The following is a 20145-nucleotide window of genomic DNA, read 5'->3' on the forward strand; positions in this document are numbered from 1 at the left end:
TTCATGTGCATGTTTCGTACTAACAGCTTGATTCGTTGGAACTGTCACATTACTTCCCATTTGTCGGTATACTTCTTCTCAGTCAAAGACAGATAGGCGATGCTTCTCATGCAAAACTTCTGCTCTCTGCTCTCTCTATATATATGTTTTTTTCTCATGTAGACCATTTCATATGATCAACAAAGACGTGGTTAATTGCCATGGAAATTAAGCACGCCTTTCTTTACCTTTCTCTCTTGCTTGGTCTCTCCTTGCTGCATGGATATTCTGCCTATGCTGCAGGAACCCATGATGGGTCTGAGCAATGGGGATATGTTGAAGTTCGACCCAGTAATTAAACTCTTTCACCTTCTACCTTTCTCCTTTTTACGTCAAACAACTGGGTTTTTATATACTTCCTCTGTCACATCTTTGTTTTTAACCTTTTCATGGAAATGTTTGCGTTGTGTAGAGGCCCACATGTTCTGGTGGCTTTACAGAAGTCCACATAGAGTTCAAGATCCATCCACCCCATGGCCAATACTTCTCTGGCTCCAAGGAGGCCCTGTGAGTGCCTAATTTTTTTATTTTTTTTATTTTATAAGCGGGGTATTCGGGCCGGGCGAATTAAGCCCCGATTAGATTTTCAGGACACCTTGCAAAACGCTCTTTCCACAAGTCGGGTAAAGCTCGAGCTTTTGTCCACGGGCGTGACTTACCACTCGAACTAATCCCTTGGGGTTGAGTGCCTAATTTATAGCACAATACTGTCAGAAGTTATATACAATGCGATTATATGTTAAATCTGATTCAGATTCTGATATTAACATAGGGTGGCTCTGGAGTTGCTTTCGGAAATTTCTTAGAAATTGGTCCATTGGATGGGAATTTGAAGCCCAGGAAGTTAACTTGGCTCCGAAAAGCAGATCTCTTGTTTGTGGTACAATTTTCTGGACTGCCTTATATAAATATTTTCTTTCTTAATCCTTTTATCCTAAGCTCTTTTCTATGGACAACAGGATAGCCCAGTGGCAACAGGCTTTAGTTATGTGGAGGATAAGTCTTTGGTGGTTAAGACTGATGAAGAGGCAGCAACAGATTTAACTACCCTGTTGAAGAAGCTCTTTAATGGAAATGAAAAACTCCAAAAAAGTCCCTTGTACATTTTTGCTGAATCATATGGTGGAAAATTTGCTGTCACTCTAGCAGTATCAGCTCTAAAAGCAATTGAGGCAAGAGAATTGAAGCTACAACTTGGAGGTAACAATCATATTTTTCATACCTCACACGAAATTCATCGAATTCAGTTTATTAAACTCACATCTGTCTTTGAAGCATGTGATTCTCACGTGCAACAGAAGTTTATATCTAATCGCGTGCCGTTTCGTGCATAAATATAGGAGTTGCATTGGGAGATAGCTGGATTTCTCCTGAAGATTTTGTGGTATGTAATTCCTGCTAGGGGCAACCCTTTTGCAGGGTAATCCTTTTGTATTATATAAACATTATATTGGTAAGTATTCATTAGAACTTATGAGCTGAATTATAGTTCTCATGGGGATCTCTTCTGAAAGACTTGTCACGAATTGACAGAAAAACATTGAACAGCTCAAACAGGTTTCAAAACTCTGCCAATTAAACTATAATAATAATAATAATTCTGAACTTCCCACTAAATTAACAGTTCTTAATTTGCAAACACAGTTTCGCTCTAAAGATTCAGCAGCTGCTGGCAGAAGGAAACTATAAAAATGCAACATCAACACTGAATCACCTCCAGGACTTTATTCTAAATAAGAGTAACAATGTGGTACCTCTCTGTCTCTCTGTCTCTGTCTCTGTCTCTCTCATGTGGCAGAGTATAATTGATTCAGGGGATTGGAATTGCAGGATTTCTATAACTTCTTGCTGGACGCTGGCAATGACCCTGTTGTTGGGAGAAGGGAATCCAGAGAAATAGCACTGATGGAAAAGTACTCGGGATATCTAGCCACCAAAAAACATTCACCAGCCAGTCAACGTGTTCTTCCTAGCTTGATGAATGGGCGTATTAAAAAGAAGCTAAAGATCATTCCCAAGAAAGTAAAGTAAGTTGTTAAATTAATTTAATTAATATTCTAAAAACGAAGCCCAAGTCATCAATTTTTCCTTTTAACTGTTTCTATTGTTCTGCAATTACTTCTTGCAGATGGGGTGGACAGTCTCGCTTGGTTTTTCCAGCCATGACTGGTGATTACATGAAACCCAGAATCAAAGAGGTAATAACAAATGTCTGTGTCTAATTATTGCTTGTTTTTCTCTTCTTCCATCTTCTTACCGACCAATTTCCTGGAAACTTCATTTTCACTCTTTATGAGCTTTTTCCCCATGATAGCTCATATTTACAGTGTCGTCCAGGTTGACCATCTCCTAGCCAAAGGCATAAACGTGACCATTTACAACGGACAGGTTAAAAAATATTCCATATCAGGGCAGAACAGATACACATATATATAGACTGCATTTTCTTTTACAATCCTCTGAAATTCATACCGTTTGATTGTCTGTATATGACAGCTTGATCTCATATGCTCAACCAAAGGAGCAGAAGCATGGGTTGGCAAACTCAAGTAAGAGTCAGAAATTTCAAGTTACAGTCGTTAATTATTTTAATATACACCCTTTTTCAATAAATGAAATCCAATAATATAGAAAAAGTCAGAATTATTACGATTTCAATCTTTCAAAAGGTTAAGCTAATAAAGAAAAAGAATTTAATTATTTAGTTAATGTTTTAACTCGAATTATTCTATTTGTTGTTGAATTCAGGTGGGATGGCTTGAGAAATTTTTTAAACTTGGAACGCAATCCTTTATATTGTGGAAAAGATAATACAACGACAAAAGGGTTTGTAAGATCTTACAGAAACCTCGCTTTCTATTGGATTCTTGGGGCTGGCCACTATGTAAGTATCCATCCATCATGAATATATTCATCGTTTGTGGGTTCATTAAATAATTAATTTTTTTTATATAAACTTAATCTTTTGAAATAATGGGTCATTTAAAAGATAACATGGGGTCAACGCATTTTCAGGTTCCTGTTGATCAGCCCTGTGTTTCGCTAGAGATGGTGGGCACGATCACTGGGTCTCCGAATTAACAATACAAAAATGGCAGAAATATGGGAAGAGGAAGGTTACTTTGTCAAGCAGCAACCATGGAGTTGTATTTTTTGAAATGTTATCTCTTTCTTATGAAAATTAAATTATTATTTGATTGTAACAAATGAGCTGGTGGTTTGAACTTTGAAGTTGACCAACTCTTTTTTTTTTTTTTTTTTTCACTATTATATAAAGGAAGGTTCCCATGAAGAAGCAACTAGTCAAATTAAACCAGTTCTTTATATTGGATTTTCAAAGGCAAGGATGATTTGAAGTGTACACTTAAAAAAAAAAAAAACAATTCATCGTGATGTGGACCGATTGAGATCTACAATAATTAGTTACCCAAATTGTTAATAACTTAGACCATTAATATAAGAAAGTTCATATGAAATATACTTATCTGAATAGGTGGTCGAACATTCCAAACTTTATTTGAGTAGGTAGGGTTTCAAATGAGCTCTATCACATTAATTACATATATTTCTAGCAATTTAAACAATTACTTACCGTGAATCTCAATCCGATGTGGGCTTGGAATAACATCCTATTTGCAGTAGAATAATTATAATGATAATAAGAATGCCTTTTTGATAGGGCTAAGGCAGGGTAGATCAACTAAGATTGATTAAGCCGCCTTGTGATAGTTATCAAAAAGCATCTTAGAAATTGGATGACACGACTGTATCATGTGGTGTGGTTTCTTTGCGCCGTGATATGGGTTGCATGTCCTAATTTCAACGAGTTTAATTTTAAGTCTTGAATAGAGCTCAAACCCAATTTGAGGTGAATAATATTGTATGTTTGGAATGGAGAGAAAACGAGAGGGACAATAATACTTTATATTTCATGGTTAAGATTTAAAGTTAGTATATATAACAATGTACATGATTTTATATTATTTAAATTTTTTAAAAGACATCATAATATTAAGTTCATATACACTATTAGATGTACAAACTTTAAATTTCGACTATTAAAAAAAATAATATCTATTTTATTTAAAATGAAAAGGATCGTGAATCTTTTTCAAATAAGAGTTGGGGTGAGGTGAGATTGAATGACTAACTCCATGTACTTTGAATGGAGTGCATGTAGACAAAATTTGAGGGGATTTGAAGGGGGTACAATGCACCATCAATATATTTTCTTTTCTTTCTTAGTTTCCTTAAAGTGGGGGAATTTGTGGGGACAGGATTCCAAGTTGGATGATTTTTTTTGTACTTCTCCTTTTATTATTATCAAGTAATCATAATTATTAACAATTCATGTAATCTCTTAGCACTTATTTTATTGATAATTAATGTACTCTTACTCATAAAGTGCAAACCTCATTTCCAAGAGTGTGTGGTTGTTTACCCAAAGTATACCTGAAAGACAACTAATTGAACCCTAACTAACCTAATGTTATTGAACCATTTCTAACAGCAAGCAGTTGGGGATGGTTCCATATGTCCCTTTCTTTATTTTTTATTTTTTTTCAAAAGTGAAGCTACACAATCTTCTACTCATAAATTCACGTTATTTAATTCTTAGAAAAGCAAGATAATTGATCGTAATAATAAAACTGTAACAACCTAGAAGGTTAGTCTCATATTGGATTGTCGCTTTTATAAAAACTTGACTTGTCTTTTTGCCTATGTAATTATCGCTTTCTATAATTGTAACAAAACTATGCTAGAATGAGTATTACTTTATTATAAGATGGTATGCCAAACTCCGCTCCTTGGCCGTTGCTACTGTTTTTTAGTTTTTTTGTTGCTTTCCTGTTGTATTTCTTATGTAATGTTGTTTTTTTTATTGCTTTTGTGTTTTGTGGGTTATTGTCTCCTAGCTTTTTATTGGTTTGCTTTTGTGTTTTGTGTTTTGTTGTAATCTGTGCCTATTTTGCTTCTGAAACTGCCTTCCGCGGTCCCTTGAAAGGACCGGGTCACTTGTTTGTCCAATTTTCACTTATTTATGATCTTCTCCTCCTTCCTTTTGGATCAAGAGTGGAAATGATATTTTCCTTAACTTTTTCCTTATTCAATTAAAAAAAAAAAATGATGATGCAAAAATTCAATCATCTTTCCAAAAACATTAATGAAAAGGGCTTAGAAATAATAAGCTAATAATAATAATAATAATATAAAAAAGATAACTTCAGAGGTATTTGGGAGAGTTCAAAAGTCATGTAAACCTAACAAGGTTTCTACTTTCAACTGTTTTTATTTTAGACTTATCTAGATTTACAACTTTTTTAATATTTTCTTTAAGCAAACCTAACAAAATTTGTACCACTATTTGGATTAGTTGGATTTTTTTTTGAGTTGCTTTTAAAAAAAAGGGTGGTCAAGGAGTCCAAACCTAACAATTTTGCATCACATCCACCATAAATCAACTAAATACAACTGGTGAAGAAGCTCCCAACCCAGATGGAACAAATTGAAATTAGTAAAAAGGTGGGACTTATAATTAAAAAAATTGGGACAAAGTTATCTTTAATAGGAAATCATTTTAATAAAATTTATTAAACCAATACTTTCTTTTTTTTTTTTTTTTTTTTAATGTCGAGGAACCTCTCTAAGGTAGGGCTTTTCGGACCTAGCCCTCTAGAGTAAACTCAGGTCCCATGCACCACACTCTCGAAAGTTTTTCTACACGGAACTGACTAAATCGCTGGCTTTTCACCAGAGGGTGTGACTTCAAGAGATTATTTACACCCATAAGGTGTTAAACCTTGGACCAATACGTATCCTTAGAGTATGTAATTCTTACGTATATTTTTAATATAAACTAATATTTGTCCTTAGACTAAAGAGATTGTTGAGAATCAAGTGAACATTGTCAAAAAAGTCTCTATCAAATTTGGGCCGGATCTCGGATCTAACACCAATACTTTGAATCCCGTGATACCGTCGTACGTCCATACACCCGACCCGAACATCCACAACCTTTATTTATTTATTAAAATTAAAATTAAAATTAAAATTGTTGAGTCTTCTCCGTGATTTACTTATACCGACGGAAAACGCGTACCGAGAACCAGAAAACTCCAATCCGAGGAAAAAGATAAAGATATTCCTGGATTGTTAGAGTTCGTCGACTTAATTTGCGATCGCAGCCTTTCCGTGCGATGTTCAAGTTTTGGTATTGGCATCTCTTATTTTCCTTTTTATTTATTTTTCTTTTTAGTTTCGCTGAAATTAGGGCTTTCTTGAATCATCGAGAAATTCATTTAGTTTTCACCTCTTTTAATCAAATTAGTGTAATTTCAATGCTTTGAAGCTTGTACTTTGGGGCTTATTTTTCAGATTTTTGATAATCTGAGCTCGCGCTTGTTATTTATTTTACTGAATTTTCAATATCAAGGTTTATAGATGGTTTCGGGTTTTCAATTTGTGTTGTAATTAGAGAATATAGTTGAAATGATTATAATTTTGTTGATTATCAACCTTTATTTTTAGAATCTGTTTTTTTTACGCGAATTGCTGAACGTTGTTGTGGTGAATGATCGCCGATGCAGCGAAGTTAGAAAATGATGGAAATTAGAAGATATGTATCTTTGTTGTATTTGGTATATGATAAACGATGCAGGACGCTTAATTTAGTTTGAATGTGGAGGATATGAATATTTTTTTTAGTATGGCAACTTTTTTTTTTTCTTCTCACTTTTTGGGTTGATCCTTGTAAAACTAGATAAAATTGAAACAATCTTTTTCTGGGCATTGTTAACATGCTGTAATGTTCAAATTTGTCTTGTATTTGGTAGTATTAGAAAATGGGTATCCAAAATGACATGTAGATATAGAAGAAATCAGAGTGATGTGGTAGAAGAAGAAGACGACGCATTGAAATGATGGGTCTTCCTGCCTTTTATTTATGCGTAATTTGAATATTGTGGAAATAAGAAAATGGATCATACTTCATTGGGTTTTCTTCTTCTTGCTATGGAAATATTTATATGTATATATATTTTGCTTCCATTTAACTAGAATAAAGCTTGTTTCTTTTCCCTTGTTTCCTTTTCAATAGCTTTATGTAATCCATTGAAAGTTTAGACAATCTCTACCTGCAGGGGATCTCAGGAGCAACAACCTCAGCCACGTCCACAGGATGGTTCTCCGCAGTCCTGGTATCCTCCTTCTGTACTTAGCTCACCAAGTTCTTCTCGCCCAGGAACACCAGGTAGCTCCTCTTCTAGCAGCTTCAGCTCACATAGGCCTACAGACCGGCCACAGTCGCCATCACATGTTTCACCTGCTGAAGCTGCAGGTATAATTGCTGTTGTGAAGGACAAAAGGTTGGTTCCTGGTAGTGGAAGATTCCGTTTTATTCATACCTTTATTTTATGTTCCAATTTGATGGATTATTTTTTTGCTATTTGGAAGATGGTGACATTTGGAGCGTATGAAGGATATTGTTAAAATGTATATTGCTCAGATTGCTATATGTTTATTGATTCTCTAGTAATTTGAATAAGGGCAATCTCGCTAGGACTACATCCTTGGCTTGTCAAGCATCACACTGTGTCAACACATGGAAGTTTCAAATACATGTAGAGTTTAGGATTCTACAATCAAGTACTGATAGATCCCTCTCCTTGTAATTTTTCATTTTCTAATAATAACTGCATTTTTCAACAGATATTTTGTAATAGGGTTTGTATATTATTAGAGTCTAAAGATAGTGGAAGCAGAATGCAACAGTGTTTCGTAGTTATGTCACTTATACAGTATCATATTTACGTGTTGGGTTTATAAATTGCCTATTAAGTTCTCTGTATGTTGCATGTGTTTGTTTGAGTTTGTATTCCAATACATTGTTTTTGTGTTAATTATCTTTTAGCCAAATAGTAAGCTTGTTGTTAGATATTATGTTTTTGTTGGTGACTAAAAATATAAATCAATTCTCAGAAATTTACTAATTTTCTGATTTTTTTTTTTAAGTACAATTATTTGATGTATTTTGTCTTAGTCACTTTTAGTGGTGCAAATAAAGATAATTAAATCATCCAAATTATATTGTAATTTTTCCAATTCCACTTCTATAGTTTCTAATCTTTTCTTGATAATTTTTTTTAGTGTTGATGAATTAAGGAAGCTCTTATCTGACAAGGATGCATATCATCAATTTTTACTTTCACTTGATCAAGTGAAGATTCAAAACAATGTAAGTCATGGATTATGATCTCCTTGATCTGACAAACATTCTTAGCTTTAGAATTTTTGCATGTTACTCTCTTTAGTCTCACAAGTGTTCTCAAATTTAGGCTCCATTTGTTTCGATGTAAAACATTTTCAGTATTTTTGGGTGTTTGGCTATACTTGGAAAACTTGGTCAACCGTTAAACGTTCAATTTTCCGTAAAATGGTTTAGCTTTTTTTCCCCCTGACATGCATCCCCTTCCCAATGGCACAAACACTGTCTCCCCCTTATCCATCATTTCACCGCTGACTACCCCATCAGCATCAACTATGGTGTTGTCGCCGACAGCCTCCTACCATCTTCCCAAGTTGCCACCTTCCTCAAAAACCCAAACCATCATCTTCCCCACCTTACCAAGTCTTTGAAATTGCCATAGTTTAACAATGGCCTTAACAAGGGATGTGTCCTTCTGGAGATTAAGGAAAACTGGTAATCCTTGCACATCCTACCCAAAGTGTGTAAAGGATAGGGGTTTATCCAGATAATTGGTGTGCCTTGATGAAGCCTTCCTATGCTCACGAGCAACAGTGACTTCCTGGGAATGGATTCTTTTCTAAAGATATCTAGTGCATGATGGTATCTTGTTTGCTTGTGATTCTGCTGCCATGGTCTACTAAAGACCTATATGCTCCATGCTCACTTTAGATCTAAATGAAAGAAAAAGAATGCACAAATCATGGAATTATGGATACGTAGGACCAAAATATTACCTGCTTGGTCTTGTTAAAAAAAAAAAGAGAAGAGAATATTACCTGCATGGAGGTCTTCATGTTCCTGAAATGAAGTAGTACATTTATGTCTGTGGCATGGGACCCCAGTAAAAACTTTTGCGGAAGGAGTCCCTTGGTCAATTTTCTTGACTGTTGTCTGCTGGTATGGCCTTTGGTTATATTTAGTTGGGGCATCAGATACAGGAAATATTGAGGTTTTCACTTTGAAATTACTACCATAACTCCTATGGGAGAAGATCTTTTTTCTTTTCATTTAAAGTTTCACTTGTGAGATAAGAATCTAATAAAGCAACTTACAAATGTACCCTAAGTGGGAATAATTGATTGTAGTCATGGCTCACATAATTGAGGTATTAATTTATGGTGCAATATGTAATAGATTCTCATGATTCCAAGCCAGCTGAAGTGTAAGAGCAAAGCACTTTCATACACTGCAAATGAAAGAATTTGTGCACATACTTGCGACACATGAAAAAAGATCAGAAAGCGCCATTTACATAATATTAGAGCAGGCTTGCTCATGTGGCTTTGATGATATGATGTTGTTGCTGCATTATGCAGAGTCATATTGTAGGTCTGTTGTGTCTGATAAATGAGATTAATCATGTCTTTCTAATATTTTTTCTCCACCTCCTTTTATGGCTCATCAGCTAAGAGATGAACTACGCAAGGAAACTCTACAGCTTGCCAGTGAGTGTGCTTGCCCTTTTTCCTCCAACTATTTATCTACTTTTTCAATATGTTATGGGTGGTTGAGCTACAGGGAGAGATTAAATATTTTACTATCTTCTATATCAGGGGAGAACTTGGAGAAGGAACCACGGATTATGGAGCTTAGAAATCAGGTGAGTTTATAGGCTTATCTGTCAATTATAGTTTTAACATTGGGAAACAGACTGAAGAACTTTCTACCCTTGATTTTATATTACAGTGCAGAATAATTCGGACAACAGAGTTGGCTGCTGCTCAGGAGAAACTCAATGAACTTGAGAGACAGAAGGAAGAGAGTTTGAAATTCTATTCCCCAGCATCCCTTCTCCAAAGGCTTCAAGGTATTTAATTATAATAAAAGTTTGAGGTTGTGGAAAATAGTCCAGTGTTTAAAAACACCTATTATAGAGAAGTGAAATACGTATTTGTTGTTTCAGAGGCGATGAATAAGACGGAAGAGGAATCTGAAAACCTGCATAGGCAGCTCTTAGATAGGGAGATTGATGTTGGGGCCTTTGTCCAGAAATACAAGAAGCTCCGTACTACTTACCATAAGCGAGCACTCATCCACCTTGCAGCCAAAACGTCTTCAACTGGTTGAATGGATATAAACACATTGTTGTATACTTGAATATTGAGGAACACTGCCTTATTCCATTGTTATAATTCTGTTTTTGTTATAAGTTCATTCTGTATATCGTTGTCGGTTCTTATCATATCAAGCCATTAATGTTGTTAATAGCAACTTTATTTTTTGTTTGAACAATTGCTGCTTTTAATCTATTACTTCACATCTCTCAATAGGAATAGGATGAGTCTTGACATTGTGGATGCTTATCTAATTTTGTTAGAGAATTGGTGATCTATCTCAGAAGCTTATATATTTGTGATATCGTGTGTGGATTTTTTGCTATATTATCGTTACTATTAGAATTTAAATATTGAGCATAAAAATGCCATTTTATACAAAGATATAATTATTATAATAATTTTCAATTATTGAACATGAAAAAGAAATTATATTATTGAAGTTATATCTTTACAATTAGGGATGAGAATGAGGAAAATATTTTTCCTTTAGGGTTCTAAATTTTTAATGCTTAAAAAAAAAAAAAAAAGTTTTAATTCATATCTATTATGTAGCTTATAAGTGGGTTGATCTGAAATGATCCGTTTGTTAATTTTTGTTTAATTGGATTAACGTAGTTTGACCCAAAATTTATTTTGGTAAATTTTAACTAACTAATTTTATATCGAGTTGATATCAAAATTTTGGGTCTTGTAAGTTTTCAACCTTAAATTACTTAACTACAGCAGCTCATAAGCTTTCATATCTTTTTGCGTACTACTATCCTCGCTCTTTCGATCCGGACTGTATTTCACCCGTGACCTTAACCTTAACAAAATAACGTGTGTCGTCAGTTGACACTTACAAAAAGAATATTGTTATGCACTAAACCCATCCAAAAAGTGAATTTTGAGCAGAAAATAGAAGTCCGTTGAAGCATGTTCCTATACGTCGGAATTTCACAAGGCACATGCGTAGTCACTCCAAGAATAAAAATAGGATAACAAAAACAAAAAGAATATATACTTCTCTGCTTCCACTAGGAGAATATAAAAGAGTAAGAAAATGATAATAATTGGAAAAGAATATGTACAAGAGAATGAGTGAGACAAAAGGAGAGTAAAGAAGCACCCCCTTACACTCCAAAGCTCTTGATCGCATTTTTATGAAATAGAGAAGGAATACGTACTTGAATTAACCAAGCAATTAGGAAAAAAAAAAAAAACCTTCCTATATAGGCATTTGATTAGTTCACCATCTTCACAAGCCCCCCTCTCATCCCAATTTAGCAAAGAAACATCAACCAATAACTTCATCTCCTCGACCAAGTCAACAACATGCCTGAACTTGTCTTTGGCATCGCAGAAAGGATCTTGGAGAAGCTAGGATCCTTTGCTTACGAAGAGTTCTGCTTGGTATCGAACGTCAAAAACGAGCTGAGAGAGCTTGAGCTCACCATGGCCATCATTAAAGCCGTGCTCTTGGATGCTGAAGTGAAGCAAGCTACCAATTACGCACTGAGCATCTGGCTAAGGCTGCTCAGAGATATTTTTTATGATGTCGAAGATGTGTTGGATGAAGTTGAGTGCGAAGTTTTAAGGAAGCAAGTGGTCACAACATATGGGAGCACTAGCAGAAAGGTATGTGATTTCTTTTCATGTTCTCGTGCCCTAGCATTTCGTCATAAACTGAGTCACAAAATCAAGGACATTAGTGAGAAGTTAGGTAAGATTGTAGCTCATAAGCATAATTTTAATCTCACAGAACGACATGATCATGTGATGCACTGGAGGAGGCGGGACTTGACCTACTCATTTGTTCCCCCTTTAGATGTCATCGGTAGGAATGATGATAAAGAACAAATAATAAGTCTTTTGACGCAACCTGATTCTAACAGACATGACAATGTAATTCCTATAGTTGCATTAGGAGGGTTGGGGAAGACCACAATTGCTAAGTTGGTATACGATGATAAACGTGTAGCTGGTCATTTCGAATTGAGAATGTGGGTTTGTGTGTCTGAGGATTTTGATATTCCTAGATTAATAAAAGAAATCCTTAAATCTGCAACTGGTGCAATTGATGAGACGTTGGGTGTAGATTTGTGGCCAAAGAAATTAAGAGACTCTTTAGAGAAAAAGAAGTTTCTACTTGTTTTAGATGATGTTTGTAATGAGGATCATCGTAAATGGAATGAGTTGAAAGGGTTGTTAATTGGTGGTTCAGAGGAAAGTAAAATTTTAGTGACAACACGCAGTAATAAGGTTGCTTCCATTGTGAGTACTGATCCCGCATACACTTTAGGAGGCTTATCCTACGATGATTGTTTGTTTTTATTTGTGAAATGGGCATTTAAGGAAGGGGAAGACAAACAATATTCAAGACTCGTAGAAATTGGAAAAGAAATTGTGAAAGAATGTAAAGGAGTTCCATTGGCAATAAGGACTTTAGGAAGTCTACTTTTCTCAAAGGTTGATGAACGAGAGTGGAAATTTGTGAGATATAATGAGATATGGGAATTAGAACAAAAGGAGGGTGATATTTTACCTGCATTAAAACTAAGCTATGATCAAATGCCATCTCAGTTGAAGCAATGTTTTGCCTTGTGTTCTCTTTTCCCAAAGGATTATTTATTCGAAAGTGGCAAGTTGATTGCATTTTGGATGGCGCATGGACTCCTTAATAAAATGCCTAATCAAGAGTTGGAAGATGTTGGCAACATGTATATCAAGGAGTTGTTGTCCAAATCTTTCTTCCAAGATGTTGAGAATTACTCTTGGTGCTATAGGTTTAAAATGCACGATCTTGTCCATGATCTAGCACTCAAGGTTGCAGAAGAAGAGTGTTCAACAATCGAATCTTGCACACAAAAGATTGCTGGAACAGTTCGTCATTTGTTATTTTTACACAATGGTCTACAAGTCCCAAATTACTTTTACAAGTTAAGTAGTGGTGTGCGGACCACTTTGATCCCAACTTACCAAAAAAAGTCCGCCTTAGTTGAAGCATGTATCTCGAAATTCAAGTACTTGCGAATGCTTGATTTAATTAATTCACATTTTGCGGTGCTGCCAAGCTCTATTGGTACTTTGAAGCATTTGAGATATCTGAACCTTGTTGGGTGTTATAGTTTGTATGAACGGTTTAGATACAAAAGGCGGAAGCTATTATATTATTCAACTTATGTTAACCTAATACAAGCATCCTATTATATAGGATTAGGGAAATACCATAGAGACTAAAATACCCCCAAAACCCTAATGACTCAAACCCTAATTCTTCTAACACTCCCCCTCAAGTTGGAGCATATACATCATATGAATCCAGCTTGGAATATACAAGCAAATGAAAAACAACTAGAAAACATATTCTAACACTCCCCCTCAAGCTGGAACTGCTTGGACCACACAAGTTAATTAAATAAAACTTCAACGCCGGTCGAAAACTCGTTGGTAACTTGAACAACCATTTGATCGGTTCTCGCCGAAAAACACCAAGGCCGGTCGGATGCAACGATCACTTGATCGGTTCTCGCCGGAGAATCCAAGGTTGGTCGGATACATCGATCTTGGGATTGGTTCTCGCCGAAAAACACCAAGGCCGGTCGGATGCATCGATCACTTGATCGGTTCTCGCCGGAGAATCCAAGGCCGGTCGGATACATTAATCACAAACAACAAACAAACAACAAATTTTCACATGATTAACCAACAAGATTCGCCGAAAAACAGATATTGGAAAAACAAAAAACTTTGCCGGAGCTTCGCTGGACATACGCCGGAACTTCGTCGGGGCTTCAAAACTGGCCGGAAACACACAGAACAGGCTGGCAATACCTAAAAACAGAAGAAAAACACTGAAAAACAGAACAGAAACAATCACTGGAGGCTCGCCGGACCATTGCCGGAGTATTGCCGCCCTAATGACTCAAACCCTAACTCTTCTAACATTGGGAATTACCACATCAGCAAACTTCCTAATTCCATTTGCAAGCTGTATAATTTGCAAACTTTACTACTTCAAAGTTGTGTGAGGCTTGAGCAGTTGCCTAAAGATATACGAAAGATGATCAATCTTAGATATTTGACGGTAGCAACACTTAACACGTGCTTGTTTGAGAATGGTATATGCTTGAATTCTCTTCGGTTTTTGCTCATAAATAAGTCTAGGAGACTAAAAATTTTATTTCAAGGGATGGACGTCTGCCTTACCAACCTTCAGACATTGGTTGTGTCAATGTGTCCGACCTTGACCTCTTTGACACATGATATCAAGCACCTATCTGCCTTAGAGACCCTTACAATTGCAAGGTGCAGCTTGCTTAGTTTGCTGGAAGAAAAAGACAATAGGGATATCAAGTTGAGCCTTAAAAAATTGGAGATTTTCCATTTACCAAAGTTGGAGGTTTTGCCGCAATGGCTCCATGGATGTGCTAACACTTTGCAGTACCTATGTATTTCACATTGTGACAACTTCATGGCCTTACCGGAGTGGCTGCCAAGCATGAAATCACTTCAGACACTTGAGATTAGTTATTGCTCCAAGTTGTCATCTCTTCCGGAGGGGATGGATCGTCTCACTGCGCTAAGAGAATTGACGATTGAAGGTTGTCCTCAATTAGATCGGTCCAAGATTGCTCATATACTGAAGGTTCTACAACTAGAAGATCATCCAAACATGACATTTAAGAGTTGGTAAGATTGCACTCTCTAACATTTCAATATCAATCGTTTATACTGTTTATTCAAGTTATATTTGTTTAATTTTCTTTTGTAATCACGATTTTTTCGCTTTCGCTTCTTTTGTTCTCATCTTAAGTTTACATGTGTAGCAACCCAAATTTTATTAATATGATTTATGAGGTAGTAATTTGGTTGATGGGACTATTTTAATATTCATAATAGGCAAAATATTAATTATTGAAGAAATTACTAGTTGATATGGATATTGATATAATATATAATGGTTCCCCTGATTTTAATAAATTATGTTATGGAGTAATTTAAGAGTTGACAGTGATTTAATTAGACAGATTGGATACTAAGGGTGTTAATTGATATCAGAATAATAGTCAATAAGTTAGAATAAGGATAATGACAATTAATATGATGATTTGAGGTTTAGATAAGTGGTTTAATAGGACCATTACGAAAAATGGGTTTTATAAAATACACCACACCCCTTAAATTAACACACCTTATTATTTTACTTTTTCTTTCTTTCGCTCTTTTCCCCTTTCCCCTTATACCCCTGCCGCCGACCTCCTTTCTTCTTTCTTTTCTTTTTTCTTCTTTTCTTCTTCGTTTTTCCCTATATATACCCCTACCAGCAACAAGGGTGAGAGCAGACGAGAGGGGGGAGAACAGAGAGGAGATCGAGAGAACAGAGGGAGAGTATAGAGAGATTGAGAGGGAGCTGGGCAAGTCAGAGATGGCCTAGAGCTCTCTTTTAGTGTTTAAGTATTATTGTTTTTCTAAACGAGTGGTTTGAAGAAAGATTATCATAAAACACAAACTAATCTGTCACTACGTTGCATTTGCAATTCATTCATTATTGAAAAACGCTATGTTGACTCCTAAAAACGTGTTTATCACAATTTATGCGAAATTAATAATACGATGCAATAAACAATTTAAGCACCAAAATATGTAAAACGATAAAGAGGCAGACATAGATATTTTGGTCACGAAGATGAAACATTTTAGAAACCAATCTAAAAGTAAAACCTCTTCGGGATAGCCAAACCTAGGAAATCACTATCAAAAGATTATCTAGAGATTATAGACATTAGGAACACTTACAACCCTTTGCAAAACCTTGACTTTGTAAGATCGACAAGCCTATAACTTTTCTCCTTCCTCACAATCTTCTTCAACATGATTCTTCTTTACCGGATCCTTCCGATAGACTTCTTAATCAATGCACATAATCAAATTAACAAATATACTCTAAGAGTAACGGTTTATAGCTCACAACATATGATCATTCTTAGCTCAGCCTTTGACGAATTCTAGGGAAGAAATTTGTACATCTCTCTTTGTATAGATGTGTATTTATAATAGCCCCATCATCTCTAGACCTAGGAAATAGTTTATATTCATTTAAAACTGTTACAGGTACGCGGCGTTCGGACGGGAACATGTGCCGTCCGGGGCAACAAAACACGGCTATACCGTGTTTTTTAACACATGGCCGTATGCAATCTTGTCCGGACGAGATTGCACACGAGTCATTCCGCTAAGTTTTGTAGTCTTCTCTTTATGGCCCATTTTAACCTAGTAAACATTGGAATTAGCTGAACCTCGTGAAAAATGACTTTGTAGATCTTTGAGTTAGCTTTCTAACGCCGTAAAGATTGCTCCAATCAGAGGCCTGGAACTCTAGATATGACATTTTTAATAAAAGTCATCAGACGAAAAATAACATAGGCGTTCGGTCGGGGTTCAGACAAGACTGCAGACGAGGCTCTCAGGAATTCTTGTTTATCAAGCTCGTCCAGACAGGCTTGCAAACAAGATTGCAGACGAGGCTCTTGGGAAAAATAAAATTCTTCGAGCGTCCGGACGGCCTTTCTTCTCGTCCGAATGGCGGCACTTTTGATCACCATTTTGTTTACCGAATTATGCCAACAAGAACTTACAATTATTATATATTTTATGTCGTTAAACTTACTCTTTCTAAATTAGTCTTTTAATCTTTATTTCTAGGAAAATAGATTACTCACTTGGGCCTTGATGCAGGGAAAATGATGGAATATGAGGATGAGGGCAGCGTTGGTCCCTTTGATGTGAGGGAGACAAGTCTAAGAAGGTCTAGAGCTTTCTTTTGGTGTTCAATATTCATGCTTTCTCAAACAAGAGGTCTGAAGAAAGATTATCATAAAACACAAACTAATCTATTACTACGCTGCATTTGCAACTCATCAATGGTGGAGCTAGACAATTCATATTGGAGGTGCCATTAAAATTTTTTTTTAGGGTGCCGAGTGGTAACTTGTGTAAGTAGGAGAGAATTTTTTTTTTTTTTTCCTTTTTTTTGGGAGTGCCTATGAAACTTGGGTGGGATAAGAGCAAAAAAAAAAAAAAAAAAAAGAAAAGAAAAAAGAAATTTAAAGCTTTGGCACCCCCAAAGCCTCAAGTGGCTCCACCACTGCAAGTCATTCATTATTATATATTTTAAGTCTTTAAACTCACTCTTTCTAAATTAGTCTTTTAATCTTTATTTATAGGAAAATAAATTACTCACTTCGACTCGGAAAAAGAGATTGAGGATGAAGATGACGTTGGTCCCTTTGATGGTTGATAGACCATCTGCTGCAATAGGGTTGATGCTTAGAGGGTTGATGCTTACCTCTAAGGAGCATGTTTCATTTATGTTAATCGCTTTTATTATATATTGTGATGTGTGTAAACTTGATGAATATTACTATATTGATTTGGTGTCGTCTGTAATATATATTTGGTACACCAAGTGTATACATGCGTTGTAATGAAAATCATATTTCTATTTTTATTAAATAATATATTAGCTCGAAGTATTTCAGTCAGCTCATATGTGTTGTGCAAGTTATTCTTAGGTCATAGAAGAAGGAAAAAAATATACTCCGCTGTACAATTATATATCTGATGTAGTAACGTCACGTGGAAACTGATAGTTTCCGCTTTGATTTTGCTAGTTCAAATATCAGGGCGTTACAATATGTCTATGTATATATTTGCAGATGGCATGTGACTTCAGCAAGAGAGATGTAGCAACTAGGAGCCTGCAGCTCAGTTCAAAGATATTTGTTCCTTGATCATTTAGTCAACATTTCTATCATTATATTAATTTGTATTAAGAGATGTAAACTTAAAGATATTTCTATAATTGTAGTTCTTACAATGGAATGTACATAAATTAAGGGTGATGTGTTACCATTACTTCACATCTCTCAATTAGTCGAGTCCTGATCACAGTCTCTGGATACTGGTGGAAACTTGTTCTACAAAATCGTTTCAACTGTAATGAGCATAAAAGAACAAAGCAGTTGCCAACGGTCATTAACGTACATGATACCATATATCCAGTTCCTCTAGAGAAAAGCCAACATTTAGATTGATTACAACCTTCTTGGAACAAGAAGGAGATAGAAGATCACTCTTTTATGCGATCCATCTCCTTCTCCCACTTCAGTCCACACATTTGTCGGCCAAACGGAACAATCAGGTTATGCCGGAAAACCTGCGAACATCCAAACAACATCCAAACATCCAAACAACATCTCATATATTCCCAACAATGCTGACAAGCAACATAGTGATCATGGCAATTTTTGAGAAGCAGATACTGGAAGGTGTATGTGGATAATTAAAGGCTCTCACCTTATCATTGATACCCCGTAATTGAAGTTTTAGAGCCTCTGAAGTCTCAACCCATTTAGAGGAATCTCCATTGCATCTACTTCCCCAAGCTCTCTTCAACGCCGATCGCCATTCCGATATCTGATTCCTTATTTCTTTGTTTAGTTCAACCCACTCCGGCGCGCACCCGTTCTTTGAAAGGATTCTATACAAGGTGTTGTTAGGAAATTAATCCTATTTCCCAAGACCCGTGAGATGCGAAAAATAAGAAGAATGCGGAATAACAAAGATAAGCAATCACACACGACACAAAGATTTAAGTGGTTCGGCTTAACAAGCCTACATCCACTGGCGGAGACGACCCGGAGAAAATCCACTATCAAAAGATGGAGTACAAAAATAGTAGAAAGAAAATCACTCAGATCCCAAAGCCCCAATACACCCAAATCTCACTATCACACAAGAGAGATTATTCCTAAAATAGAATACAAAAGACAGATGTACAAACTCTTCTTTTGCTGGAACGGATGGCGGCTGATCTCTATTTTCTTCTCTCACTCTGCAGCACCTTTTTCTTCTAATCACTTGTTTTTGGCTCCTCCAAAAACCACCAAGAAGAAAACACCCTTGCTGCCCTTGTACCTCCTTCTCTCAAATTCTCTCTTTTTTCTCCTCCCTTTGGTGCTTCACGTTTTTGGCACACACAAATTCACCTTGTGCTTTGTTCCTTATATAGAAGCTTAACTCTCCTTTTACATGTTGGTCTAGGACTTCTATTATAAGTCAAACAAGGAGTCCTATTACACATAGGAGAAGGACTCCAAAACCCACATGTAAAGGAGCAAACCAGTTGAACCAAAAAACCTCTCCTACTTGAAGAAGGAGACAAAATATTGGGTCCCACCATGACTTTTAATTCAAGTCATACTTAACAATCTCCACCTTGACTTGAATCCCATCAAGTCTACCAAAACGTGTCTCGTCCGATTGTCTCCGCCTCAGCCCCTAAGGGCAATCACACTCCACAAGTGTCACTCAAGTCCAAGTGCCTCTTGAACTTGAGCATAGGACTTGGTTTAGACATAACACCATGCCTCCCTATCAGCCCCGTCGACCATACAGCTTTATCTGATGACTCTTTCTTCTTGTAGACCCATCTGTACCCTTTAGCCTTCTTTCTCTTGGGCAATTCTGCCGATTCCCAAGCTTTACCACTCCGTAGTGACTCCACCTCTTTCGGCATACCATCCTGAACAGACGATGGATCTCCACTACTAGCTGTCAGAGCAAAAGAAACCATATATCAAAACCATACCTCTTTGTTGCTTTTCGATCACGTTTCTCTTTGCCTCTTGCTAAAGAATAAGACTCTTCCCGGTGCTGTAAGTTTCTTGAAGATTCTCTGTCATCACATTCATCCGTGAGTGAACACTGTTCATTAAGCTCCACCTCCACGAATTGTTTCCCTTTCTGCACTGTACTTTCAGA

General features: G+C 36.2%; 3 protein-coding genes across 3 annotated transcripts; all 3 read left to right on the plus strand.

Annotated features, from left to right (window-relative positions):
- Positions 1-200: 200 nt before the first annotated feature.
- On the plus strand, positions 201-3163 carry LOC132191609 (serine carboxypeptidase-like 51). Its single transcript, XM_059606695.1, has 13 exons — positions 201-330; positions 452-546; positions 812-919; positions 999-1239; positions 1380-1423; positions 1529-1596; positions 1684-1789; positions 1870-2066; positions 2168-2237; positions 2377-2427; positions 2536-2588; positions 2788-2923; positions 3055-3163. The coding sequence occupies exons 1-13, from the start codon at positions 201-203 to the stop codon at positions 3118-3120; spliced, it is 1365 nt and encodes a 454-aa protein (XP_059462678.1). The 3' UTR covers positions 3121-3163.
- A 2941-nt stretch (positions 3164-6104) lies between these two features.
- On the plus strand, positions 6105-10587 carry LOC132162578 (vacuolar protein-sorting-associated protein 37 homolog 1-like). Its single transcript, XM_059572835.1, has 7 exons — positions 6105-6250; positions 7179-7403; positions 8185-8272; positions 9690-9729; positions 9838-9884; positions 9971-10091; positions 10188-10587. Exons 1-7 carry the CDS (start codon positions 6237-6239, stop codon positions 10349-10351), a joined length of 699 nt encoding a protein of 232 aa, XP_059428818.1. The 5' UTR covers positions 6105-6236; the 3' UTR covers positions 10352-10587.
- A 1068-nt stretch (positions 10588-11655) lies between these two features.
- Positions 11656-17162, plus strand: LOC132191610 (putative disease resistance protein RGA4). Its single transcript, XM_059606696.1, has 3 exons — positions 11656-13203; positions 14165-15012; positions 17059-17162. The coding sequence occupies exons 1-3, from the start codon at positions 11656-11658 to the stop codon at positions 17075-17077; spliced, it is 2415 nt and encodes an 804-aa protein (XP_059462679.1). The 3' UTR covers positions 17078-17162.
- The last annotated feature ends 2983 nt before the right edge of the window (positions 17163-20145 follow it).

The sequence above is a fragment of the Corylus avellana genome, chromosome ca9 (genome assembly GCF_901000735.1).
Source record: "Corylus avellana chromosome ca9, CavTom2PMs-1.0".
NCBI lineage: Eukaryota > Viridiplantae > Streptophyta > Magnoliopsida > Fagales > Betulaceae > Corylus > Corylus avellana.

Coding starts and splice junctions, on each gene's coding strand:
- LOC132191609 (XM_059606695.1), top strand. CDS start 201: ATGGAAATTAAGCACGCCTTTCTTTACCTTTCTCTCTTGCTTGGTCTC. Junction 331..451: donor ATATGTTGAAGTTCGACCCA/GTAATTAAACTC, acceptor TGCGTTGTGTAG/AGGCCCACATGTTCTGGTGG. Junction 2,067..2,167: donor ATCATTCCCAAGAAAGTAAA/GTAAGTTGTTAA, acceptor TACTTCTTGCAG/ATGGGGTGGACAGTCTCGCT.
- LOC132162578 (XM_059572835.1), top strand. Junction 8,273..9,689: donor AAGTGAAGATTCAAAACAAT/GTAAGTCATGGA, acceptor ATGGCTCATCAG/CTAAGAGATGAACTACGCAA. Junction 10,092..10,187: donor CCTTCTCCAAAGGCTTCAAG/GTATTTAATTAT, acceptor TTGTTGTTTCAG/AGGCGATGAATAAGACGGAA.
- LOC132191610 (XM_059606696.1), top strand. CDS start 11,656: ATGCCTGAACTTGTCTTTGGCATCGCAGAAAGGATCTTGGAGAAGCTA. Junction 13,204..14,164: donor CACAAAAGATTGCTGGAACA/GTTCGTCATTTG, acceptor ACCTAAAAACAG/AAGAAAAACACTGAAAAACA.